Source organism: Hyla sarda, chromosome 4 (genome assembly GCF_029499605.1).
Source record: "Hyla sarda isolate aHylSar1 chromosome 4, aHylSar1.hap1, whole genome shotgun sequence".
NCBI classification, from domain to species: Eukaryota; Metazoa; Chordata; class Amphibia; order Anura; family Hylidae; genus Hyla; species Hyla sarda.
The window spans coordinates 252287766-252311194 of record NC_079192.1 but is presented as its reverse complement, the minus strand read 5'-3'; the positions used below and the strand labels follow the sequence as shown (position 1 = coordinate 252311194).

Genomic DNA, 23429 nt, shown 5'->3' with positions numbered 1-23429 from the left:
ACTGAATAAGACCACCCACTGGACTCCTAAAACTATAAAGGAATGCAGCAGGGAATATAACCACATTCTCTTTAAAACCAAGTCATTCATTCTATCCCCGTATGAGAAAGTCAAGGTAGCTATGATATTACATAAGTGTTTTAGATTCCTTGCTCATAATGTGGATGTTAAAAGAGTAGTCTGGTGAAAAAGAACTTATCCAGGGATAGGGGATAAGTTATAGATCGCAGTGGGTTTTCGTCAGTCTGCCGGAAGCGGACGTTCATACCCTGCAGGAAGCCGCGGCCGGCACACCCACTCCATTGTATACTCGATCTATATGGACAGAACGTTGATCCAGGGATTTATTCAGACTGCCATATTGGAGTCGGGAAGGAATTTTTACCTCCAGTATGAGTTTTTTTTGCTTTCCTCTGGATCAACTCAGTAGGGACTCATTAGGGTTATAGGTTGAACTAGATGGACTCTGGTCTTTTTTCAACCTTATGAACTATGTTACTATGTTACTATTTATCTCCATGGGGTACATGGAGGGGCGTGTCGGCCGACGCTCTGTGCGGGGTATGGCACATCCCCCTTCCAGCCGACTGCCGGGACCCTGTGCAGGAGATCGCAGGGGGCCCCAGCGCTCGCACCCCCTGCGATCTATAACTTATCCATGGATAGGGGATAAGTTATTTTTCACCAGACAACTCCTTTAAGGTTCTATGGTAAAAATTGTTACTCATATGAGATAAATTGGCCTCAAGTGTCCTTTATCTCCAACAAATGAGATTGTAAAAAATCCAATAACCATTAGATTCCATTTTTTATACTACACAATGTATTAAATAAGATACTAGATTTCTGCATTCAAAAGGATGCCCAATTCTCCAAGGAGGTTTTCAAAAATGTCGTAATATGTTTGCAGACTTTCCATATAAAACCTATATTAAGGAAGAGACCGCATTCTTTTAACATTTTGTCCCTGATTTTAACATACTGTCCATGATTAGCTCCAAAAGGCATGTCAAAAGCATTACTCAAGAATCACACAAGCATGGAAAAAAGGCTGAAAATGTTCATAATAAGAATATAAAAAAAATACTATTACACTGCCATCTAGTGTGCACAGACAAGACTATCTGCAGCCCACATATTCTGCATTAATAAAATATTAGCAGCTATTTATAGAAACAACCAGAACCAAATCTAATGTATCACAGAAACTAATCATATATTACTTCCATACCTAATGAAAACCCCTTAAACCAATGTTTCCCAACCAGGGTGCCTCCAGCTGTTGCAAAACTACAACTCCCAGCATGCCCGGACAGCCTTCGGCTGTCCGGGCATGCTGGGAGTTGTAGTTTTGCAACAGCTGGAGGCACCCTGGTTGGGAAACACTGCCTTAAACAGACTGGAGCGTAACTTGTTCTGTAAAGTCTACACTGGTACATTATATTGCTGGGTTTTATCTAGTATGGGCTTTGCATATATGGTCATATTTTCTGTCTGCGTTACTATGAATATTAAACAGAAATGTTTTCTGGAAAATCATCGTTGGTAACCAGGTTGAATGTTCTGCGGAGTCCACTGAGTTAGTAAAGGGCAGGATTTAGTTATAGCTGTGGTTGAAATTCAGAACTGCTTGCTGAGTAATACCCATTTTGCTAGGGAAGCTCTGTCTAACTAGGCAATTTTCTCTGCACGGACCGATGCAGGGTATATGTAGTAATACATGATGCCCATTTATATTAAAGGAGTACTCTAGTGCAGAGTATTCCTGCTCCGTCCTGCCCGGGCTGCAAAATAAATGAAAATTAACCATCACTCACCTCCCCGGGCTCCCACGGAGCGTCACTACAGCTGATCGGTCCTCCGGTCCATCTCCTTCATACTTCCTGGTGTAACGAAGCGCCACATGGCGCTCAGCCTATCGCCGGCCGCCGCGATGTTCCGCCTCGGCCGGCGATAGGCTGAGCGCCATGTGGCGCTTCGTTACACCAGGAAGTATGAAGGAGATGGACCGGAGGACCGATCAGCTGTAGTGACGCTCCGTGGGAGCCCAGGGAGGTGAGTGATGGTTCATTTTCATTTATTTTGCAGCCCGGGCAGGACGGAGCAGGAATACTCTGCACTAGAGTACTCCTTTAATGGGCATCTTCATAATATAAGAATGGCTTAAAGGGGTACTCCGGTGGAAAACATTTTTTTTTAAATCAACTGGTGCCAGAAAGTTAAACAGATTTGTAAATTACTTCTATTAAAAAATCTTATTCCTTCCAGTACTTATCAGCTGCTGTATAATACATAGAAAGTTATTTTTTAAATTTCTTTTTTGTCTTGTCTACAGTGCTCTCTGCTGACACCTGAGGCCCATATCAGGAACTGTCCAGAGCAGCATAGGTTTGCTATAGGGATTTTCTCCTGCTCTGGACAGTTCCTGATACGGGCATCAGGTGTCAGCAGAGAGCACTGTGGACAAAACAAAAAAGAAATAAAAAAAAAAGAAAATAATTTCCTCTGTAGCATACAGCTGCTAAAAAGTACTGGAAGGGTAAATATCTTTTAATAGAAGTAATTTACAAATCTGTTTAACTTTCTGGCACCAGTTGATTTAAAAAAAAAATGTTTTCCACCGGAGTACCCCTTTAAATCCACTAGAAAAGTAGTTCCTTGCACAAAGCAGTTCCCTGTTGTAGCTCACAGAGGGAATTCTGATTGGGGGACCTCCCTCTACATACCCCTAAAAGGCAAATCAACAGGACTTGTTGTGATGAGTGAACCCCTTTACCCTATATCTGACTGAATGGACTTCTGGTAATGATGCAGCAATCTTTAAGAAAACACCCTCCAGATATCTAGACTATCACAATTGTGGCAATGATGTTTGATAATAGAGCAAACAGTATGAAATTACTATTTTATGAGATATTGATGCAAGATAAGAGCATAATAAAGGATTTACCTCCATCACTTACAGGAATTGGTGTTAGAGGAACATGTCCAATATTTCTATACTGACTACTGGATTATCATTCTAACTTATTTCTGTAAAAATTAAAAATGGACTATAAGTGCTTGAATCCTACTGTGTTTGGCCACTAAAACACCATGGTCCCTTTATATATGTGGTTGTCCCTCAGTCCATACAACTGTGTTTACACAGGTTAATGAGAGGCTACTACTCCTCTTCCCCTGCTGACATATTAACTATTTCACAGTCACTTAAAAGGTTCCACAACTGCGACTATATTATTTGCACATAGAAGTGGAACAAAGGTGTTGATACAAGCAATTGTTTTCTTGCAGTAAACAGTATAATGCATAGGGATTAAACATGACGGTGCTAGTAAAACATAAGCTTGGTAATGGAGTGTCCTCTTACCTGTGCTGACACCACAGATGTAATCGAAAAGCTCATGCACTGGTTTCCCGGTCAGTTCTTCTATCTTCCGAAGTGTCTGGAGTGCTACGATCCCTCTGCAGCAAAATAGGGGAAGAAATATCACAAAGTTACATTTTTGTTTGCTGAAGAATGACATACTGTTCATACATCAGGGTAGAGATTGTCTACCGCCTCTCAGATATTTCACAAAAGTCATATGTGTAATAAGCCAGTTCCATTTTTACCTGGTTCCTCCACCATCGATGGTGAGCACCCTTATTCCCCTGCCCTTTACAGGGTCATTGTAACCAATCAGGGCTAAAGCCTCTCTTACAGCAGCTCGGAGGGTTTCATCATGTGCTTGGCGAAGTCGTAGTAAGTAAGGAATAGCTTTTTCCTACAATTTACAAAAAATAAAAAATACAATTTATGGAAAAATGTCAAGTAATATCTTGTATTGATCATTAAAATATTTTTTTAAATACAACACAATAAAAAAAAACGTAGGATATAGAGCACTATAACATAATACACTCATCAAATCACTTCTATTAACAAATCTTAATCCTTCCAGTACTTTTTAGGGGCTGTATACTAAAGAGAAATCCAAAAAAGAATTGCATTTCCTGACCACAGTGCTCTCTGCTGACCTCTGCTGTCCATTTTAGGAACTGTCCAGAACAGGAGACAATCCCAAGAGCAAACATATGCTGCTCTGGACAGTTCCTAAAATGGACAGCAGAGGTCAGCAGAGAGCACTATGGTCAGGACATGACAGGAAATGCATTTCTTTTTTGGATTTCTCTTTAGTATACAGCCCCTAAAAAGTACTGGAAGGATTAAGATTTTTTAATAGAAGTGATTTACAAATCTGTTTACTTTCTGGCACCAATTGATTTAAAAAAAATAAATAAATAAAAAAAAAATAAAAAAAATAAAAAAAAGTCTTCCACGGGAGTACCCCTTTAAAAGGGTACTTCGCTGTAAACATCTTATCCCCTATCTAAAGGCTAGGGGATTAGATGTTAGATCGTGGGGGTCCCGCCGCTGGGGACCCAGTTATCTCCGCTGCGGCACCCTAGTCAATCGGTGCACAGAGCTCGTTGGATAGGGGATAAGATGTTTAGAACGGAGTACCCCTTTAAGTTACACTTTAATCTTCACTAAATTTGTGAGGGTAGCCTTCAGTGGTTTTTTCCTGGACTTCTTGTGGAGTGGGAAAATGGATCAAGCCAACCTTATGGATACAAGGGTGCTGCTCAACCTTTATTTTATCTCACCAATGTCTGTGATGAGACAACAATTTTGAAGGGGTCATCCCAAGAGTAACGTATCTCTACCCACAGAATCTGTTTAGCGAGTGGTCTAACCATTAGTACAGTGGTCTTCAACCTGCGGACCTCCAGATGTTGCAAAACTACAATTCCCAGCATGCCCGGACAGCCAACGGCTGTCCGGGCATGCTGGGAGTTGTAGTTCTGCAACATCTGGAGGTCCGCAGCTTGAAGACCATTGCACTAGAAGATAGGGGACCCATATCCTTGTGAATGGAGCAGCAGCGTGTAAGCTCAGCCACTGTTCCATTTATTTTATTTTCCAAAGACAGCCTAGTGCAGCACTTGCTTCCAGCAGCAGACTTCTTATCACACTGAAAAAGGTTAAAAAAAAATATTACAACCGATGAACAGGATGCAATGACTTTCTTAATCTTAAACCACATTGAAGAATTGCCCCCATTGTCCTACTTAAAGGGGTACTCCAGACGAAAAAACTAATTTTTTTTCATATCAACTCTTCAAAGCAGGATAGGTTTGTTACGGGGAAATGTCCCTGCTCTGGACAGTTTCTTACATGGAAAAAGGTGTCCGCAGAGAGCACTGTGGTCAGACTGGAAAGAACTACACAACTTCCTCTGTAGTATGCAGCAGCTGATAAGTACTGGAAGGGTTAAGATTTTTACAGAAAGGTAATTTACAAATCTGTTCACCAGATTGACAACAGTTTATTTGAAAAAATGTTGCCCCCCCCCCCCCCCCCCCCCAGGAGTACCCCTTTAATACATTGCCCATACCACAATCACTTTATACCTTAACTGCAACTCCTCTGGTTTCGGGAAACTCTAGAAGGTGACAGCTCAACTCTTCAACACGATTAATGCATAATCTTCGGTCAGAGGCTCTTTGCAGTGACTGAACTAAAGATCTTGTTCTGTTATCGACGCTCACACGTGCAATAATCTAGAAGGAACACAGTAAGACATATGCATTAAATCCCTCTACCTGTCAGTAAGTAGACACAACGTAGAGAAATCTCATAAGGATCATCATAATGGTAATACTTCTATTACTTCCTTGACGTGAACTGGGATGTACCAAGACTCACAAAAATTATTTCAATAAAAAGTTTTACATCTGGAACACTATTTACATATACCGTATATACTCGAGTATTAGCCGTTCCAAATATAAGCAGAGGCCCCTAATTTCACCCCAAAACCCCAGGAAAGCCTATTGACTCGAGTATAAGCCTAGGGTGGGAAATACATCATCCCCCCTGTCATCATCCCGCCCTCCTCTGTCATCATCCCGCCTCCCACTTTCATCATCCAGACCCCCCCCCCTCATCCCTCCTGTCATCATCCAGACCCCCCTCATCCCCGCATCATACAGATCCCCCTTGCCCCCCATATTATTATCCAGGTCCCCATCATACCCCCTGTCATCATCCAGGCCAGCCTCTCTTGTTGTCTACTCACCTCCCCAGTTTCAGCTCTGTTGGTCCTTCCCTAGCAGCCGTCCAACGTTGCTGCAGGGACCGTCTGACTTCTAGTGGGGAGGGTGAGCCGGTTCGGGTCATCCATTTTGACCAGGAGGCCCTCTTCTCCGCTGTGGGCTGGCCTTGGACTAGTGACGCTGCATTGATGCCGCCGCGAAGGGACGCCCCTGACGTCTGCTTCACACGGACATCCCTGCACTATGGCGTCAATGCAGCGTCACAAGTCCAGGGTAGGCCTGCAGCGGAGAAGAGGGCCTCCTGGTCAAGATGGATGGGCCGGACCGGCTCACCTTCCCCACTGGAAGCCGGACGGTCCCTGCAGCATAGATTGGCGACGATGGACGGCCCGGCCCATCCCCTCGCCACCCCCACCGGTATGCCTGCGATTTTTTATATTTTTTTTCCTCATCACTCGAGTATAAGCAGAGGGGGACATTTTCGGCACGAAAAATGGTGCTGAAAAACTCGGCTTATACTCGAGTATATACGGTAAGCTTTAAATGCTCGTAGCTGCTATATATATGAACCATAATATAAGCCCATAGTAAACCATATACTGGGACAGGACTACTATTGGTGCTGGGTTACACTGAAGCACTAGGCTAAAAATGGTTGATTTACATCTCTTAAATGGTTTTGCTTCCTACGGATTTCAATATGAAAACAGCATGTTATTCCCGCACAGTTTCATTTTATGGATGTAATTGTTAGGGCCGTAAAATACATCTGTACTTTGGCACGTAATGTATGACACATTTTGGGATATAAATGTCGCAAAACACATCTCCCTTTAAAGCCATTTTCTTTCTCCTGTAAAATGGCCATTTTGATAGGCTCGATTTTTGTGAGGGAAAAAGAGTAAGGCCACATGTGGCACAGATGCGGTGGATTTTTCACATAAAATGCACAGTATTTACAGCAGCAGCAATGTGAATTTGTGTAGCATCCCAATTCATGTCGCAGATAAACCACAGATCTGTTGCAGATTTCTCCTCTGAAATAAATGCTCAATTAAAAAGCTTTTTTGCGTATTTGGCTGAGGATCTGCAGTATTTCTATAGCAAAATCTGCAACTGCAAATTACATTTACAACTGTGCAACAACAAAGCCACATCAAAAGCCCCATAATGTACAGAGGCGGCCGTACCCTACATGAGAATGTGTTCCGTCTTCCCATCATATGTATACACTTGTGTGTGCAGCGGAATAGGAAAGATACAGCCCTGAACCCCTGGGATCAGACTAACTAAGGGTGCGTTCACACGGCCATCTGTCCCAGTTTTCTCTTCCCCGTTTAGGTTCCGTTGTTGCTGTTTGTAAACGGATTACAAATGGTTGTAAAATAATCCCATTGATGTCAATGGGATTTTTTTTTACAATCCTTTCACATTTGTTTGCACCCGTCTGCGCTCATTTTCCGGAGAAAAGACTGTGCATACAGTATTTTTTCTCCCGTCAAAAAAACGGATACAGTAAATTTTACATTGAAGTCTATGGAAAACGGATGAGCCTTTAACCCCTTAAGGACTCAGCCCATTTGGGCCTTAAATGGGCACTGTCATGAAAACAAAAAATTGATATGTTGTAGTACTTAAGTACTACAACATATCTCTAATATAGTTTAATTTAAAAAAAAGTGATTTTAAAACAGTTTAAAATCACTTTTAAATTCGGCCACTAGGGGTCGCCCTCCTAGTGGCCGAATGCATTCGGCAGTGACGTCACTAATGAATTCTGACTTGTTGAAGCCTGGCAAATTAAAGGCAGGGAGGAGGTTAGGGATAGATGGGTAATAGGCAGGGACAGAAAAAAAAAAAAAAGTGATGGTGGGAGCTACCGTTTAAGGTCTCAGACAATTTTATTTTTACGTTTTCGTTTTTTCCTCCTCGCCTTCAAATCATAACTCTTTTATATTTTCATCCACAGACTAGTATGAGGGCTTATTTTTTGCACGACCAGTTGTCCGTTGTAATGCCATCACTCTCTTTACCATAAAATGTATGGCGCAACCAAAAAAATATTAAAAAGAAAACCGCAATTTTGCAAATTTTGGAAGGTTTCGTTTTCACACCGTACAGTTTACAGTAAAAATGACATGTGTTCTTTATTCTTTGGGTCAATACGATTAAAATGATACCCATGATAACACACTTTTCTATTACTGTTGCGCTTAAAAAAAAAAACACTAACTTTTTAACCAAGTTAGTACGTTTAAAAACCCCCTATTTTGAAGACCTATAACTTTTTAATTTTTCCGTATAAGCGGCGGTATGAGGGCTCCTTTTTTGCACCCTGATCTGTACTTTTTATTGATACCATAATTGCTTATATAAAACTTAATACATTTTTTATAAACATTTTTTTTGGAATAAACGGTTATAAAAAAAGCAGCAATTTTGGACTTTTTTTTAAATTTTATTTTATTTTTTAAGTTCACACCGTTCCCCGTACGGTATGATTAACATTTTATTTTAATAGTTTGGATATTTATGCACGCGGCGATACCAAATATGTATATAAAATAGCTATATATTTTTTTTTTTTTTTTACACTTTTTGGCGGTGAAATAAGGAAAATGGGAAAATTTACGTTTTTATTGGGGCAGGGTATTTTTTCCCCCTTTTAAAAAAAAAAAAAAAAACACTTTAATAGTCCCCATAGGGGACTATTTATAGCAATCATTTGATTGCTAATACTGTTCAGTGCTATATATAGGACATAGTCGATCGCAGACCAGAGCATAAGACCAGTGGAAGGCAGCGAAGGCAGGTGAGGGGACCTCCATCTGCCGTTCTGGATAATCGGATCGCTGTGGCAGCGCTGCGGGCGATCCGATCATCCATTTTAGTGACCGCGATGCTGCAGATGCAGTGATCTGTATTGATCACGGCATCTGAGGGGTTAATGGTGGACATCTGCGCGATCGCGGATGTCGACCATTACCGGTGGGTCCCTGGCTGCTATCAGCAGCAGGGACCTGCTGCGCATGACCCGAGCATTGCTCCGATGCTCGCGGTTATGCATAGGACGTAAATGTACGTCCTGGTGTCTTAAAGGGTACCTCTCATCAAAAAAACTTTTGATATATTATAGATTAATGTATGCAGAATAACTTTACAATTGCATGTTATTAAAAAGTATGCTTCTTTCTATTTAATTTTCCACTTTGAAGAAATGACCACTAGGGGTCTCCCTACCAGTCCTGGCAGCAAGCATTTCAGACTCATGCTGGAGTCCTAAACACTACGAGCTGCCAGTCTGCTTTGTTCACAAAGGAGAACACTCAGAGCTGCCAGCCTGCTTTGTTCACAGCCTGTTTGGCTGTGAACAAAGCAGGCTGGCAGCTCTGAGTGTTTAGGACTCCAGCATGAGTCAGAAATGCTTGCTGACAGGACTGATCGGGAAAAATACAATAGAAAGAAGCATATTTTTCATTAACATACTATTGGAAAGTTATTCAACATTCATTAATCTAAAATATATCAAAAGTTTATTTGATGAGAGGTACCCTTTAAGTACCAGCTCACCAGGAAGTACATTTATGTCCGGCATCATTAAGGGGTTAATGTCATCTGTTCTCATCCGTGTTTTCAAAGTGTTTTTCGATGATTTTTTACTTCTGAGCATGCTCCGAAAAAAAATAAATGTTTTTTGGGGGGGTTTCTTAACTGACCGATAATGGATACAAACAGATAACATCCGTTTGCATCCGTTATTGTCCGTTTTTTTTTTTGTTTTTTTTTAAAGGACGTTTTTATCTTTGACAGGAGAAGAACGGGACGTCTCTACACGCGCCGTGTGAACGCAGCCTAATATAGAATTTCTTTTCTGACAATCTTGTACTGTTGATGGCCCAGATTTATCAAACTGTGTGAGTGGAGTGACTTTCCCATAACAACCAATTACAGCTCAGCTAACCAGCTGAGGTAAAGTGAAAGCTGAGCTGTGATTGGTTGCTGTGGAAAAATCTCTTCACTTTTTCCTCTCACACAGTTTGATAAATCTGGGCCGATATGGATGCTGGTGGTTTACCCACATTCACTTGTACAGGATAACATTTTCCTCTGCCAAGTTATACCCAGCTCATCCATTTTCTAAATCAGTTTTTCCCAACCAGGGTGCCTCCAGCTGTTGCAAAACTACAACTCCCAGTATGCCTGGACAGCCTTCGGCTGTCCAGGCATGCTGGGAGTTGTAGTTTTGCAACAGCTGGAGGCACCCTGGTTGGGAAACACTGTCCTAAATGAAGCCCAGGATTCTCTCAGAAGTACAATGATCTCTGAATTCTCATCAATTGTATATGACGGAAATGTCTGCCACTTCATTACTATGGGAAAACCACCTGACTTGGCCAGGCAGGCAGACACGGTCTTAGTCATTCAGTGCTAGTCAGGAAACTGTTACATCAGAATGTAGACCACAGGGCAGCTCCACATAACTATGCAGGGAATAAAAGCTGTATATAAAGGAATCATAGGAATATTTGGGTGTTGCTGTAGAAAATGACCCATCTACATGACAAATGTCTGATGAAATCAAGGAGGTGAGGTGTAAAACTACAACTCCCAGCATGCTCAGACAGCCAAAGGCTTAGAAGCAAGCAGATTGGAAAGCAGAAGAGCAAATGCTGGCGGGTGCCCAGGTGTCAGACTCCCCATGATCAGACACTTATCCCATATCCATTAGAAATGGGATACATTTTCCTACATGGAACTACCCCTTCAAGGACTCTGCTCTCTACTGATTTCCTTCCTACCTCTCTGATTGCTTCCCTCCTTTAATGTACTCTACTTCTCCTCTTCCCCTTGTTGTCAGGTTCTTCAGGTGCCCTCTCTTTTCACTTTACACAGCCCCAATGGGAAAAACAGTAGATTTGGTTTCCAGTACCATCTCAACACTGATGACACCCAACTCTATACCCCTTCCCCTGACATCACCCATGTACTCCTACAAAATACCAGTGACTGTCTCTCTGCTGTCTCAAACATCACACCCTCCCTATATGTGAAACTAAGGCCCAGATTTAGCAAAGAATGTCTATGGTAGAGCTATTTCCCCACGTTTATTTGGGTGGTGGGTATGACTAGCGTGCATCTTATTTATTAAGAAGGTGCATCAGGATGATGAATTTTGCGCAGCTCTGCTGTGGAGGGAAACGCTCTACCACATACACTTTTTCTAGATACTTGTGAGGGAGGGGAGTAGACACTTTCCTGGGTCCTGAATTTGGCAGGTTAGGTGTTTTTATTTACTTTCACAGAGCTGCCAGGACATTTTTACTTGCATTTTAGAAGCTACAATCAAATTTGATAGCGGTGTCTAAGGGGTTGAGGCCGGGCATCACAATGATCGGTAATGTCTGGCATTAGAGATGGGTCCTGGTGGCAGATGGCTGCCAGGACCACCCAGCTATGACCTGCGCTCAGCTCCTGAGTGTGTGTCATAGAAGGGGAGTGGGACGCTGTCACCCACAAGAGGTTAAAGGTTGAATTGTGGAAGGTAGAAGTGATTCTCATGCCTACTAGTAGGTGGTGTAGCTTTGCACCTAAAAAAGTAGCTTTGCGCACAAAATAGCGACATTTGACAAAAGTCACAAATGATAAATACGTGACCACAGCATGGGCAAAAAGAAAAAGTTCTACGGGTAGGCAAAAAGAGTGAAACTGTCTATATTAAAAGACGCATAAAAGTCGCTAAATATGCTGCTTGCGCCTGAACTGCACCAAATCATAGACAAAAAAATGCTCTAAAAGCAATGATAAATCTCCCCATGAATCTCTCTCAAATAAAACTTTTTTTCTTCTCCCAAACTGATCTACCTCAACCTGACATTCCCATCTTAGGGTGTGGTACTACCATAACTCCCGGGCAGCATACTCACTGTCTTATAGTTATGCAAGACTCTCTTATTTTCACACCCTATATACAGTCCCTTTCTTACTATTACTATAGATAAAATTCTTCATTGCTGCTTTGATTCAATCTCACCTTGACTATTGTAAGTCTTTACAAATACATTTTACCTTCTCTAAACTTTCCCCTCTTCAGTCCATTCTAAATGCCGTAGCCAAACTCACCTTCCTCTCCAGACGTTACATTGATGCCTCCCCCGTGTCAGTCACTACACAGTGCTGCACTCCCCTACATCTTCTCCTTCGTCTCTGTCTACTATCCTACATGTACTGTCCACTCTGCTTATGATCAAAAACTAACATCTTCTATAATCCGAACCTCTCATTCCTGTATCCAAGACTTTGCTCCTGCTGCATCAGTTCTCTGGAATACAATTCCCAAACCCTTGGCCTTACACCCAAAATCTACAGTTTTAAACATGCCCTAAAGACACATATCTTCAAAAAGTCCTATAACATCACCTAATTTATTTTACCTTGTATCACTTTACCCCATTTTGAGACCTTTTGTCCTGGAGATATCAAAAGTACCATATTTGGCAGTCTCCCCCTACACTCTATGCACTTTAGACACTCAGAAATTAGGGTAGATCACATAAAGGTGGATAAACCAGGCAACAACTATGTATAAAACATGGCTGGACCATTGTATCAATAAAGCACTTTCTGCCTTTTGTCTTAACCCCATTCCCCATAGACTGTAAGCTCTTGAGAGCATGGCCCTCACTCCTCCTGTTTGAATATTTAGTGTGTAATATTGTAATGTCTGTAGTGTGCATAATTATAACCATATAATCATATTCCCTCCAACTTTTGTATAATCCTTTTATTCCCCCCATGTATTTATTGTATTATAAATTATTCCCCTGCTGCCCGGTTTAAACACCCTGCCGGGAGCCCTGAATGGATCCTCGGTGTCGGCCATTCAGGGCTCCCGGCGGGGAATTTAAAAATGAAAGTAAAAGTACACTGTACATCGCAGGGGAGCTGGGCATGCCGCCCACTCCCCTGTTGAATAACTTCTGATTGCATCGGGTCTCAGAAGTGAGACCCGGTGCGATCAATTCCTCAGCCCCGGTACTACAACCCCAAACATGGAACAGACTCTGTTCCATGATGGGGGTAGTAGTACAAACACTAATGTAGCCTCCCCAGCCGTCGGCAGACTCCCGCAGCCAGGGAATTACTACTCCCATCAAGGAAACAAGTTTGTTTCATGATGGGAGTAGTAGTAGTCCCGGAGCACTGCAGGAGTCTGCTGATGTGACCTCTTCTGAGCATGCTCAGAAGTAATAAATGTTCAAAAACGGATATTATAAACCGGGTGCAAACAGATGAAATTAAACTTTTTATTAAACATTATACCATTTGCCATAGACTTTAATGTTAAATTGATAATATCCGTTTCTATTCTGTTATTTTTGATGGGAGAAAAAATAATGCATGCACTGTCTTTTCCTTCCAAAAAAACAAACAAAAAACAGCACAGGAAGCAAACGGGTGATAAAGGATTGTAAAAAAAAAAAAAAATCCCATTGACATCAATGGGATTATTTTACAGCCATTTGCAATCAGTTTGAAAAATTATCAAACGGATTGATAACGGGCATTTTTTAACAGGGGCAGCCCTAACTGGCATACCCATTATAAATAAACACAGATCTGTGGCATCTGTTCTGAATCTTTTAGTAACGTAAGGCATGTTGTCAGTGTGAGCAGAACAATTCTAGCACATGACAGAATGTCCTATTTGAGGCTGATCAAAATGAAGGCATTGTACACATGACATGATCTTGCACAACAGCACCCCATGTACCTGCAGCTCTGTCCTACAGAGCCCATGGTGTATGGTCCATTGGTACCACACTATTACAGATGTATTCTGTCCTAGACACAATACTCCCCTTAAAGCAATATAGCATCTGAAGGAGAATGCAATGTTTTCACCCAAAAGCCATGATATGAGAAGCATGTGGAGGTATAGTAGTGCCCTCTATTTACCTGTGTCATATCCCAGCTCTCCTCAGCACAGAGGATGAACAGAGTGGTTATATTGTTGTGTGTATATATGACCTCTAAAGGGTTATTCCCATCTCAAGTTGTCTTATATCCAATGAATAGGAGAGGAGAATGCCCCTTTAACCACCACCTACTAGAGCTTTCTATAGACTTTTGAGGTGCCTATAGCGGACCTACCTTTTCCCTCTGAAGTGACAATCGCTTGGCTTTTTCATCAACACTTTTATCTTTACTTATTTCTTGCTCAGTCTTGGCCTCAGAGTCTTCACTTCCTGGGTCTTTTGCCTTTTCCTCTAAGGCAAGCTTCTGCTCGGGCCTGAACTTGGGCACCAGACCACCAAGATAACTACCCACAAAAGCATGAACATTACTGGACTGATTCGAAAGAAAGTTTGTAATACTTTTCTTTGCAGAACCTGCACTGTCTTCAGTTTCAGAGTCTTTTTCCTTTTCACTGTTTATATCAGTACTATGACCATTTTGTGCAATGCTATTTTTCGTCATGCTTGTTTCATTTGCAAAATATGAGTTTATATGATAGGCCAAGAAATTATAGGTCTCCCCGAAGTTAGTGGTAATAGAGCTTGGATGGAACAGACTTGTTCTGGCCTCGTTTTCTTGTGGGGCATCCACTGAGCTGCCTTGGGTGAGCAGCGAGGTAGGTTCCGCAGCACTATTTGATTTCTTAGACTGAGTTGGAAGGGATTCTTTGCTAGTGTCCTGAACTTCCCCTTTACCAGAGTTGGACTGTGTTGCGCTCGCTTCCCTTATTTGGACGCTTTCTTCTTTTCCAGCATTGGCAGGGTTTGGCTTTGGGCGTACAATGCGTGAAAGTAAGTCCCCATGTGTGCTTGAGACAGCTTTGGTGACAGAATCAAAAGTATTCTTAATCCGTGACATAGACGCCTTTGCTAGAGTGATTCCCTTTGAAGTTGTGGGGCTGTGTTTAGAGCTTATGGAATAAGAGTAACCTTGGGATTTGAGATGAATAAATTCCCTTTCTCCAGCTTTCCTAAAAAGATGTGCGCGTGGTTGAAACTTCGATATAAAGCTACTAGAGCGGATGCTTGAGTACAGACTAAAGTGTCTGCAGCAGGAGTATACACTCCTTAAGTCAGGACTCCTCCAAATGCTCCTCCTAGAGGTCAATAAATACAGGTACGTATCCAATAGAAACAACACGGACATTACTTAAAATATTCATAAGTGCTCTGAAAAGAGAAAAAATATATAAAAAAAAGTCAATGACATGAAGGAGCTCATTTAAATGATGCAACTCTGTAATACATGACATCATGAAAAACATCCTATTAGAAAAAAAAAAGAGCTCCACAATTCACAAAGCACTCAATTTTCTATGGGGCTTGTAATTGAGTAATGTAGCAAACGAGGGCCACACAAGGGATATTTCTAGAAAATTACAGAATTACAGAATAAAAGTAGTGGCTACAGACTTGTAGTGCTAAGAAATGAGTGAATTAAAACTCTGTAAATATATATCCAAAGAATGACATTTTAGCTTTTGATATGTTGTAAATCATGTATAACCAATAGGTTTTGCAATTGCTTTCATTCGAAAATTTTCAGTGTTTCATACTGAAAAAGCCAGTCAAACAACTGCCCCCCCCCCCTGCCTGCTTGGACACATACTAGTCCTGCAGTGTCCATGAGTCATCACCTATGTCCTTGATTGACAGCTCTGAGCGCAGGGCTGGAGGAAAAATCCTCCCACTGTCAGCTTGTGTCCCGCTACTGTCAGTGAGGACAAGCTGGGAGTTGTAGTTTTGCTAATGCCAGGGGAGATGTGAGCAGACAGCATACTGAGGGCGGGGCGGAGACCTGCACAGTGAGGCCACGCCCCCTCCCTTTGAGAGGAATTCAGACTAGTGAGCTAAACTAAAAGTGTAATAAAAAAAATGAATAAAGGTGCTAGACACATAAAAATTTGATGTACATAATCAGGATGAGGTACTGAGTGATTTATTTTAAAAAATGTTTTTTGTTGGATCTGACTGGTACGCTTTAATATCAATTCAGCAAGATTCTGACTTCCAGACACAGCACCACTCTTGGCCTCAGTTTTTGTGTGGTACTGCAGTTGAGATGCATTGGAGTTAATGGATTCAAGTTGTCATAGCACACACAACCTGAGGACAGGTGTTGCACTGTTAGGCTAGGTTCAGACTACGGAATTTCCGACAGAAATTTAGTCGTAAAATTTCCGTCCGAAATTCCGCTTGCTAAAATGCAGTGTAGTCAATGGGTTTCCGTTCACAAATTCACACTTCGGAATTTGTGAAGCGGAAAATCCGCTTAGAAATTTCTACCTGAAGAAAGACGGTGCTCTTTCTTCAGGCGGAAATCCGCGCGGATCACATTGCAGTCTACTGGCCGCACTCGGAATCTCCGGGCGGAAATTTTCTGCCCGGAGATTCCGTAGTGTGAACCCAGCCTTACTATCTCTGACTGAAAGAAATCAAAAGAAGAGCTGACAGGGCCAGTGTGCTGTCCTATCTATGTCACATTCAGCAGAATAGCCAGCTATGTGAAGGAGTTCTGCTGTTTACATCCCATTTTTGCCTACATTTCAGAGTACCCGAACTTATGGACGCATATGGTATATGCCCCTGAATGGGAATACAATGTTTGGGTCAGGACATGTGTCCATATTAGGGTGCATGCACACCAGGTTTTTGCAATACAGTTCCTGTATCAGGTTTTTGATGAAAAACAGATTCCTCAAAACCTGACTAAACTGAATCAAAACTTGTATACAAATTTCAACCCGTATACAGTTAAAAACTGTATATGGTTTGAAAAAATGATGTCCAGTTGCATCCATCATTTAAGAAAAAACTGTATAAGTTTTTAACTTTTCACTACATTATGATTGAAATTCCAAGAAAATAAACTGTGCAAAGTCAAAAACCATATGGTGCAAACCGGATGGAACCGTACGCATACATGGCTCTGTACGGTTCCAATTGACTCCCATGTTAAAAAAAAAAATAAAAAAATAAAAAAAATAAAGTGTTTTTCACATGGACCAAAAACCGTGATAGGCTACAGTTTTGGGTACAGGAAAAAAAAACAGACAAAACCACACAAGATGCATAACGGATGCATACGGTTTTCAATACGTTCCATACAGTCTTCACACTGAAAACGTATACGGGAACTGTATTGCAAAAACGTGGTGTGAATGCAGCCTTACAGATGTAAGTCTTTGCCAAAGCATGGGTCTAATGGTCTGATGTGAGCATCCCTGGGACCTATTATGGAGGCTATAATCAACTAAGTACTTTATGAAGGGCCTGAATACTTATGTCCATACATTATAGCTTTTAGTTTCAACAAATTAGCAAAGATTTAGAATTACATTCTGTTTTTACACTCTCATTAGATGCTATGTAACAAAAAAAGTGGTTTCAAAAAGGAATATAACAATAAATGCCACATTTATATCATGTAATTATATATACGGTATGTATACACTTCTCTTTTGGTACATCTGACTCTGCTGAAGCACTGCATTATATGTTGCTATAGGTCAGTGGTTTCCAACCTGTGGCACTCCAGCTGTTGCAAAAGTACAACGCCAAGCATGCCGGGATAGCCAATGGCTGTAGGTTATCATGATTGTCATGTTCACACAAAATAATTTCCATGCAGAATGCAGCAGAAGAATTCCAAAGGAAATTCCACCGCAATTTACTGCAAATTGATTTAAATGCAATTCCGCACTCCCATTCAGACAGCAGAACTTCTGCAGCAGGCATTCCGCTGCAGAAATTCTGCTTTTTGCATTCTGTCAAAATCTAAGTCTAGTCTTATATTTTTTGAAATTTCGCTGTGGAATCCTATTGAAATGAATGGGGTTTAAATTTTAGTGCAATTTTATGTTTAGATAAAGAATTTTGTCACAATTTGGTCAGAATTTCTGCAGAATTGCAAACATTTTGCTGTGTGATCATACCCTTTCTAACATCCTCCCCATATTCTATCACACCTTCTCCTATTTTTAAAGGGGTACTCTCATGGAAAACTTTTTTTTTTTTTTAAATAAACTGGTGCCAGAAAGTTAAACAGATTTGTAAATTAGTTCTATTAAAAAATCTTAATCCTTCCAGGACTTTTTAGGGGCTATATACTACAGAGGAAATGTTTTACTTTTTAGATTTCTCTGATGTCATGACCCCAGTGCTCTCTGCTGACCTCTGCTGTCCATTTTAGGAACTGTCCAGGGCAGGAGAAAATCCCCATAGCAAACATATGCTGCTCCGGACAGTTTCTAAAAGGGACAGCAGAGGTCAGCAGAGAGCACTGTGGTCATGACATCAGAGAAGTCTAAAAAGTAAAGCATTTCCTATGTAGTATATAGGCCCTAAAAAGTACTGGAAGGATTAAGATTTTTTAATAGAAGTAATTTACAAATCTGTGTATAACAGAGAGATAGAAAAACGGAGCAACTCACCACACCGACCCAGGTATTCTTTGCAAGTGGTTCTTTATTTCATATCTTCAACCATAGAAAACAAGCAGGGGAGAGTGCACGTGGGACGTGTCCCACGTGCACTCTCCCCTGCTTGTTTTCTATGGTTGAAGATATGAAATAAAGAACCACTTGCAAAGAATACCTGGGTCGGTGTGGTGAGTTGCTCCGTTTTTCTATCTCTCTCTGTTATACACAGATTGAATGGACTTGCCCTAACGTAGAGGACCACTGAAGTCCCTCCAGCAGTTGCAAGGAAAGACAGAGGAAAACCGAGTATATTGCTATATCCTAAGTGCTAATAGAGGTGGTGCAGAGTCGTCCTTTATTTGAGTAATTTACAAATCTGTTAAACTTTCTGGCACCAGTTGATTTATAAAAAAAAAAAAAAAAAAAAAGTTTTCCACGTGAATACCCCTTTAATATAGCAAATCAACACCCTAATAATACTTACTAGCACAACTCCCCTATGTCAGCGAACATATACATAGGTTTGTTTCAGACTAAACTCACTGACCTCACAGCAGCTTTGTGTGTACATCGCCTGCTGTAAAAAAAAAAAAAAAAAAAAAAAAAACCCAGGTCATGTGGTTCAAGTCCCTTTCATCCTTCCAGCAAAAGGATTATCAGGCTTATAAAATATTAGAATACCAAACATAGTCACGTAACAGCAATAGCATAGCAAACATCAAGCAAACAGCCTGAAAATCGCAATATCTGAGCTGTCCTGCTATGCCGAGTATACAAATCCACTACAATTGTTATATATGAATGTCCTATGACCATTACTGAACACTTGTTCATTTGGCAGGTCCCTCAGATATTGCAAATCTAGTATATCATGACACCCCCAATACAGTGATCCCTCAACTTACAATGGCCTCAACATACAATGGTCTTTTCTCGAGCATTGTAACTTGAAACAAGACTCACCATACAATGCTACAGACAGTCCAGATCTGTGAAACATGTCAATGGCCGGAAGAACTGACCAATCAGAATGGGCATTTTACTTGTAAAATCCCTGTATTACTGAAGTGTATGCACTGACTGGTGTCTGGTAGCTCCCCTGCAGTACAGGGAGGTACTACATGTTCTGTACTACTCTTTACCTGTGCCAGGATTTGCTGCTCCTTTGGACACCAGGTGAGGGCGGCTCCATGTTACTTTTTTTATAGGACATTTTGTATTCTGTACAGAACCCTGAAGAAGCTCCTGTCCTCTACATAGACCAGCATTTCCCAACCAAGGTGCCTCCAGCTGTTGCAAAACTACAACTCTCAGCATGCCCGGACAGCCTTTGGCTGTCCGGGCATGCTGGAAGTTGTAGTTTTGCAACAGCTGGAGGCACCCTGTTGGGAAACACTGACAGACAGTGATTTACAGCTCCCAGCAGATCTTTCTTACTTTTATATGTCAGAACTTGCTTTATCTATATTAGTTATCTACTATCTACTATTTTTCTTTAATCTTCACTTTTTCCTATTTTTGATGACATTTTGGGGCTTCCGAACCAATTACCAGGTTTCCATAGAGTTATGGTCTCAACATACAATGGTTTCAACATACAATGGTCATCCAGGAACCGATTAATATTGTAACTTGAGGGACCACTGTACCAGAATGACTCAATAATACATAATGTAATAATCTAAATTATTTTTTTTAAACTTTTTTATTGTAAAGGAATTTCATGAGATGAATGTGAATGAAAGTATAGGTGTTTTTTGCAGATAGAACTGGTCTACATGACTGCATAGTAGTGTTTCTCAACCAGGGTGCCTCCAGCTGTTGCAAAACTACAACTTCCAGCATGCTGGGAGTTGTAGTTTTGCAACAGCTGGAGGCACCCTGGTTGGGAAACAATGGCATAGTACAAAGTATTTGGACAACGTGTGAAAGGAAAACATGTGCCCAGTGCACTTTCCTAGAAGTATCCTGCTACAGGCATGCGAAGGCTCAAGATAGTAAGTACTTCTACCACGTCATGTTTATGTGTGGTCATGTTACAGATCTCGGAAGAGACATTCCTAGGGCCTATCGACCAATGAACAGTCAGCCTGAGGTACACACCTCTGCACTCTGACCGAGAGCCTGATCACGTCAGCAGTACCATCAGCCTGCATTGTGCGCCATTCAGCTTCTACATCTCACAAGAGAAAGAACTTCCGGTGGAAAATCTTTTATTTATTTATTTATTTTTTTTAAATCAACTGGTGCCAGAAAGTTAAACAGATTTGTAAATTACTTCTATTTAAAAATCTTAGGCCGACATTTATCATGTTCTTTAGGCGTTTTTAGTGCACCTTTTGGTTTACACATTTCTGCTGATTTTGAGTTGCAATCCACTGATTTTTGGCAATACTCATGATATAGAAGGGTTTCATGAACTGTGCCTTTTTGTAAAAAGCTGCAAAAAAGGCGCAAAGCCACTGAAAAGTCTCTAAAACTACACCAGCCCAAACTTAGCTTAGCTTTTTGGTGCATGTGAAGAGAGAACTTTCAGAAAATGTGACCTCCACAAAATGTATCAAATGCTCTGTGACCATTTAATAAATTTGGTGCTCCTATATAGAGATGAGCGAACTTACAGTAAATGCGATTCGTCACGAACTTCTCGGCTCGGCAGTTGATGACTTTTCCTGCATAAATTAGTTCAGCTTTCAGGTGTTCCAGTGGGCTTTAAGGGTCTCCTAGGACTGTATCCACCTTTTCCAGCCCACTGGAGCACCTGAAAGCTGAACTAATTTATGCAGGATAAGTCATCAACTGCCGAGCCGAGAAGTTCGTGACGAATCGAATTTACTGTAAGTTCGCTCATCTCTACTCCTACACATTACCAGCACACACAAAAAGGTGTAGAAAAATGCTTCACTTACACCTACAATAATAAATGCTTCACTTACACCTACAATGATAAATGCCCCACAATCCTTTTGGTACTTATTAGTAGTTATTGCCAAGATGTACAACAAATAAAACGTTTTTGTATCTGACCGGGCCCATTTAAAAGGGGTACTCCGGTGGAAAACTATTTATTTATTTTTAAATGAACTGGTGCCAGAAAGTTTAACAGATTTGTAAATGACTTCTATTAAAAAAATCTTAATCCTTTCAGTACTTATTAGCAGCTGTATGCTAAAGAGGAAATTCTATTCTTCTTTTTGAATTTCCTTTTTGTGTTGTCCATACCTGCCGACAACTGATGCCCGTATCAGGAACTGTCCAGAGCAGGAGAAAATCCCCATAGCAAACCTATGCTGCTCTGGACAGTTCCTGACATGGACAGAGGTGTCAGCAGAGAGCACTGTGGACAAGACAAAAAAGAAATTCAAAAATAATAGAATTTCCTCTGTAGCATGCTGCTAAAAAGTACTGGAAGGATTAAGATTTTTAAATAGAAGTAATTTACAAATCTGTTTAACTTTCTGGCACCAGTTCATTTAAAAAAAAAAAAATTCCCACCGGAGTACCCCTTTAACCTGTTCAGGATTCCGGTCCCCGCCGTGCAAATGCAGGCATCCCGTGCAAATGCCCAGGGGGTCATCAGACCCCCCCCCCCCCCCCCCCATGTCGGCTATCACAGAAAACCGCAAGCGAATTCACACTTGTGCGATTCCGGTGATGCGGGTCACTGGTGACCCGCTGACCCGGAGATACAAGGTGATCGGGGGTACACCCCCAATCACCTCCTGTATCTATAGGGAGCCCAGCCAATAGCAGCCGGCAGGGGAGGGGTTAACGGCAGCCTCCTGCAGCTCCCGCGGCTGGCTGGAGGAAGCCAGGGACCCCCCCTATGCCGAGATCGGAGCCCCTTCAGAAGAAAAGAAGCCCCATCCCCCATAGATCAGGGAAAGAATACAGCCCAGTGAAAGGTAGGGTAAAAAGTTTTAAAAAAAAGTAAAAAATTTCCCCCCTGACCCCCTAATAGGTCCGCCGCAATTCTTCAGCGTGATCCGGGCCCTATTAGGGGTTCAGCGCTTCCCCCCCCCCCCCTATAAAGTTATAGGTACACCAATCACACAGTACATACTCCCCCCTCGGAACACCACCACCCCCCGCCACCGCAGAAAAAAGGTGATGGCTCGCCAGGCATTTTCGGCAGCGGAGGCATATGCTTGTCTTGCCTCAGACTCCGAATCTGCCAGTGAGGACGAAGAAGATCCTACATTCCTGTGTTCTTCATCGTCCTCCTCATCATCTAGTACTTATGATACGTCCCCTGTACGGCGGCAGAGACGCCGCCAGGCGAGGCCACGCACCCCCCATGATAGTGGCCCAGTGGCTGGCACTAGTACAAGCGACAATGCTGCTGGTACTAGGAGTCCGATCCCCCAGACAAGTTTACCAGAGCCCCCTTCTGGTGAACCTGTCTGGAGACCCCCAGAGGGTTATCAGCCATGGGTTCCGGAGTTTGTTGGCGACTCCAGAATCCGGATTGACACGGCTGGGTTCACTGAAATTTACTATTTCAGTTATTTTTTCAGTGACAGTTTTGCCAATCTGATGGTGGAGCAGATGAATCTGTACTCCCAGCAGTTCATCGCCCACCACCCTGATTCTTTTTTGGCCAGGTCCAATGAATGGTACGCCATTGATGCAGCAGAGATGAGGACATTTTGGGGCCTCTTGCTGCATATGGGCCTGGTCAAAAGGCGCAGTGTCAGACAGTACTGGAGCGGGGACATCCTATACAAGACCCTGCTTTACAGTATGGTCATGACACGGAAGCGGTTCGAGGCCATTTGGAAATGCCTGCATTATGCAGATAATGAGGCATGTCCACCCCGCAGTGATCCCACCTATAACCGGCTTTACATAGTGAGACCGGTCATCGATCACTTAGGGGCCAAATTTTTGG

General features: G+C 41.9%; 1 protein-coding gene across 1 annotated transcript in view; it reads right to left on the bottom strand.

The window, feature by feature from the left end:
* PNPLA8 (patatin like phospholipase domain containing 8) overlaps positions 1 to 23429 on the bottom strand; it is a 70745-nt gene that overhangs the window by 33654 nt on the left and 13662 nt on the right. The window contains exons 2-5 of the mRNA XM_056573927.1: positions 14254 to 15287; positions 5458 to 5607; positions 3616 to 3767; positions 3371 to 3465 (exon numbers count right to left, since the gene is read on the bottom strand). Of these exons, the coding sequence (XP_056429902.1) occupies positions 3371 to 3465; positions 3616 to 3767; positions 5458 to 5607; positions 14254 to 15264 (1408 nt within the window). The 5' untranslated portion in view covers positions 15265 to 15287. The remainder of the gene's footprint in view (positions 1 to 3370; positions 3466 to 3615; positions 3768 to 5457; positions 5608 to 14253; positions 15288 to 23429) is intronic.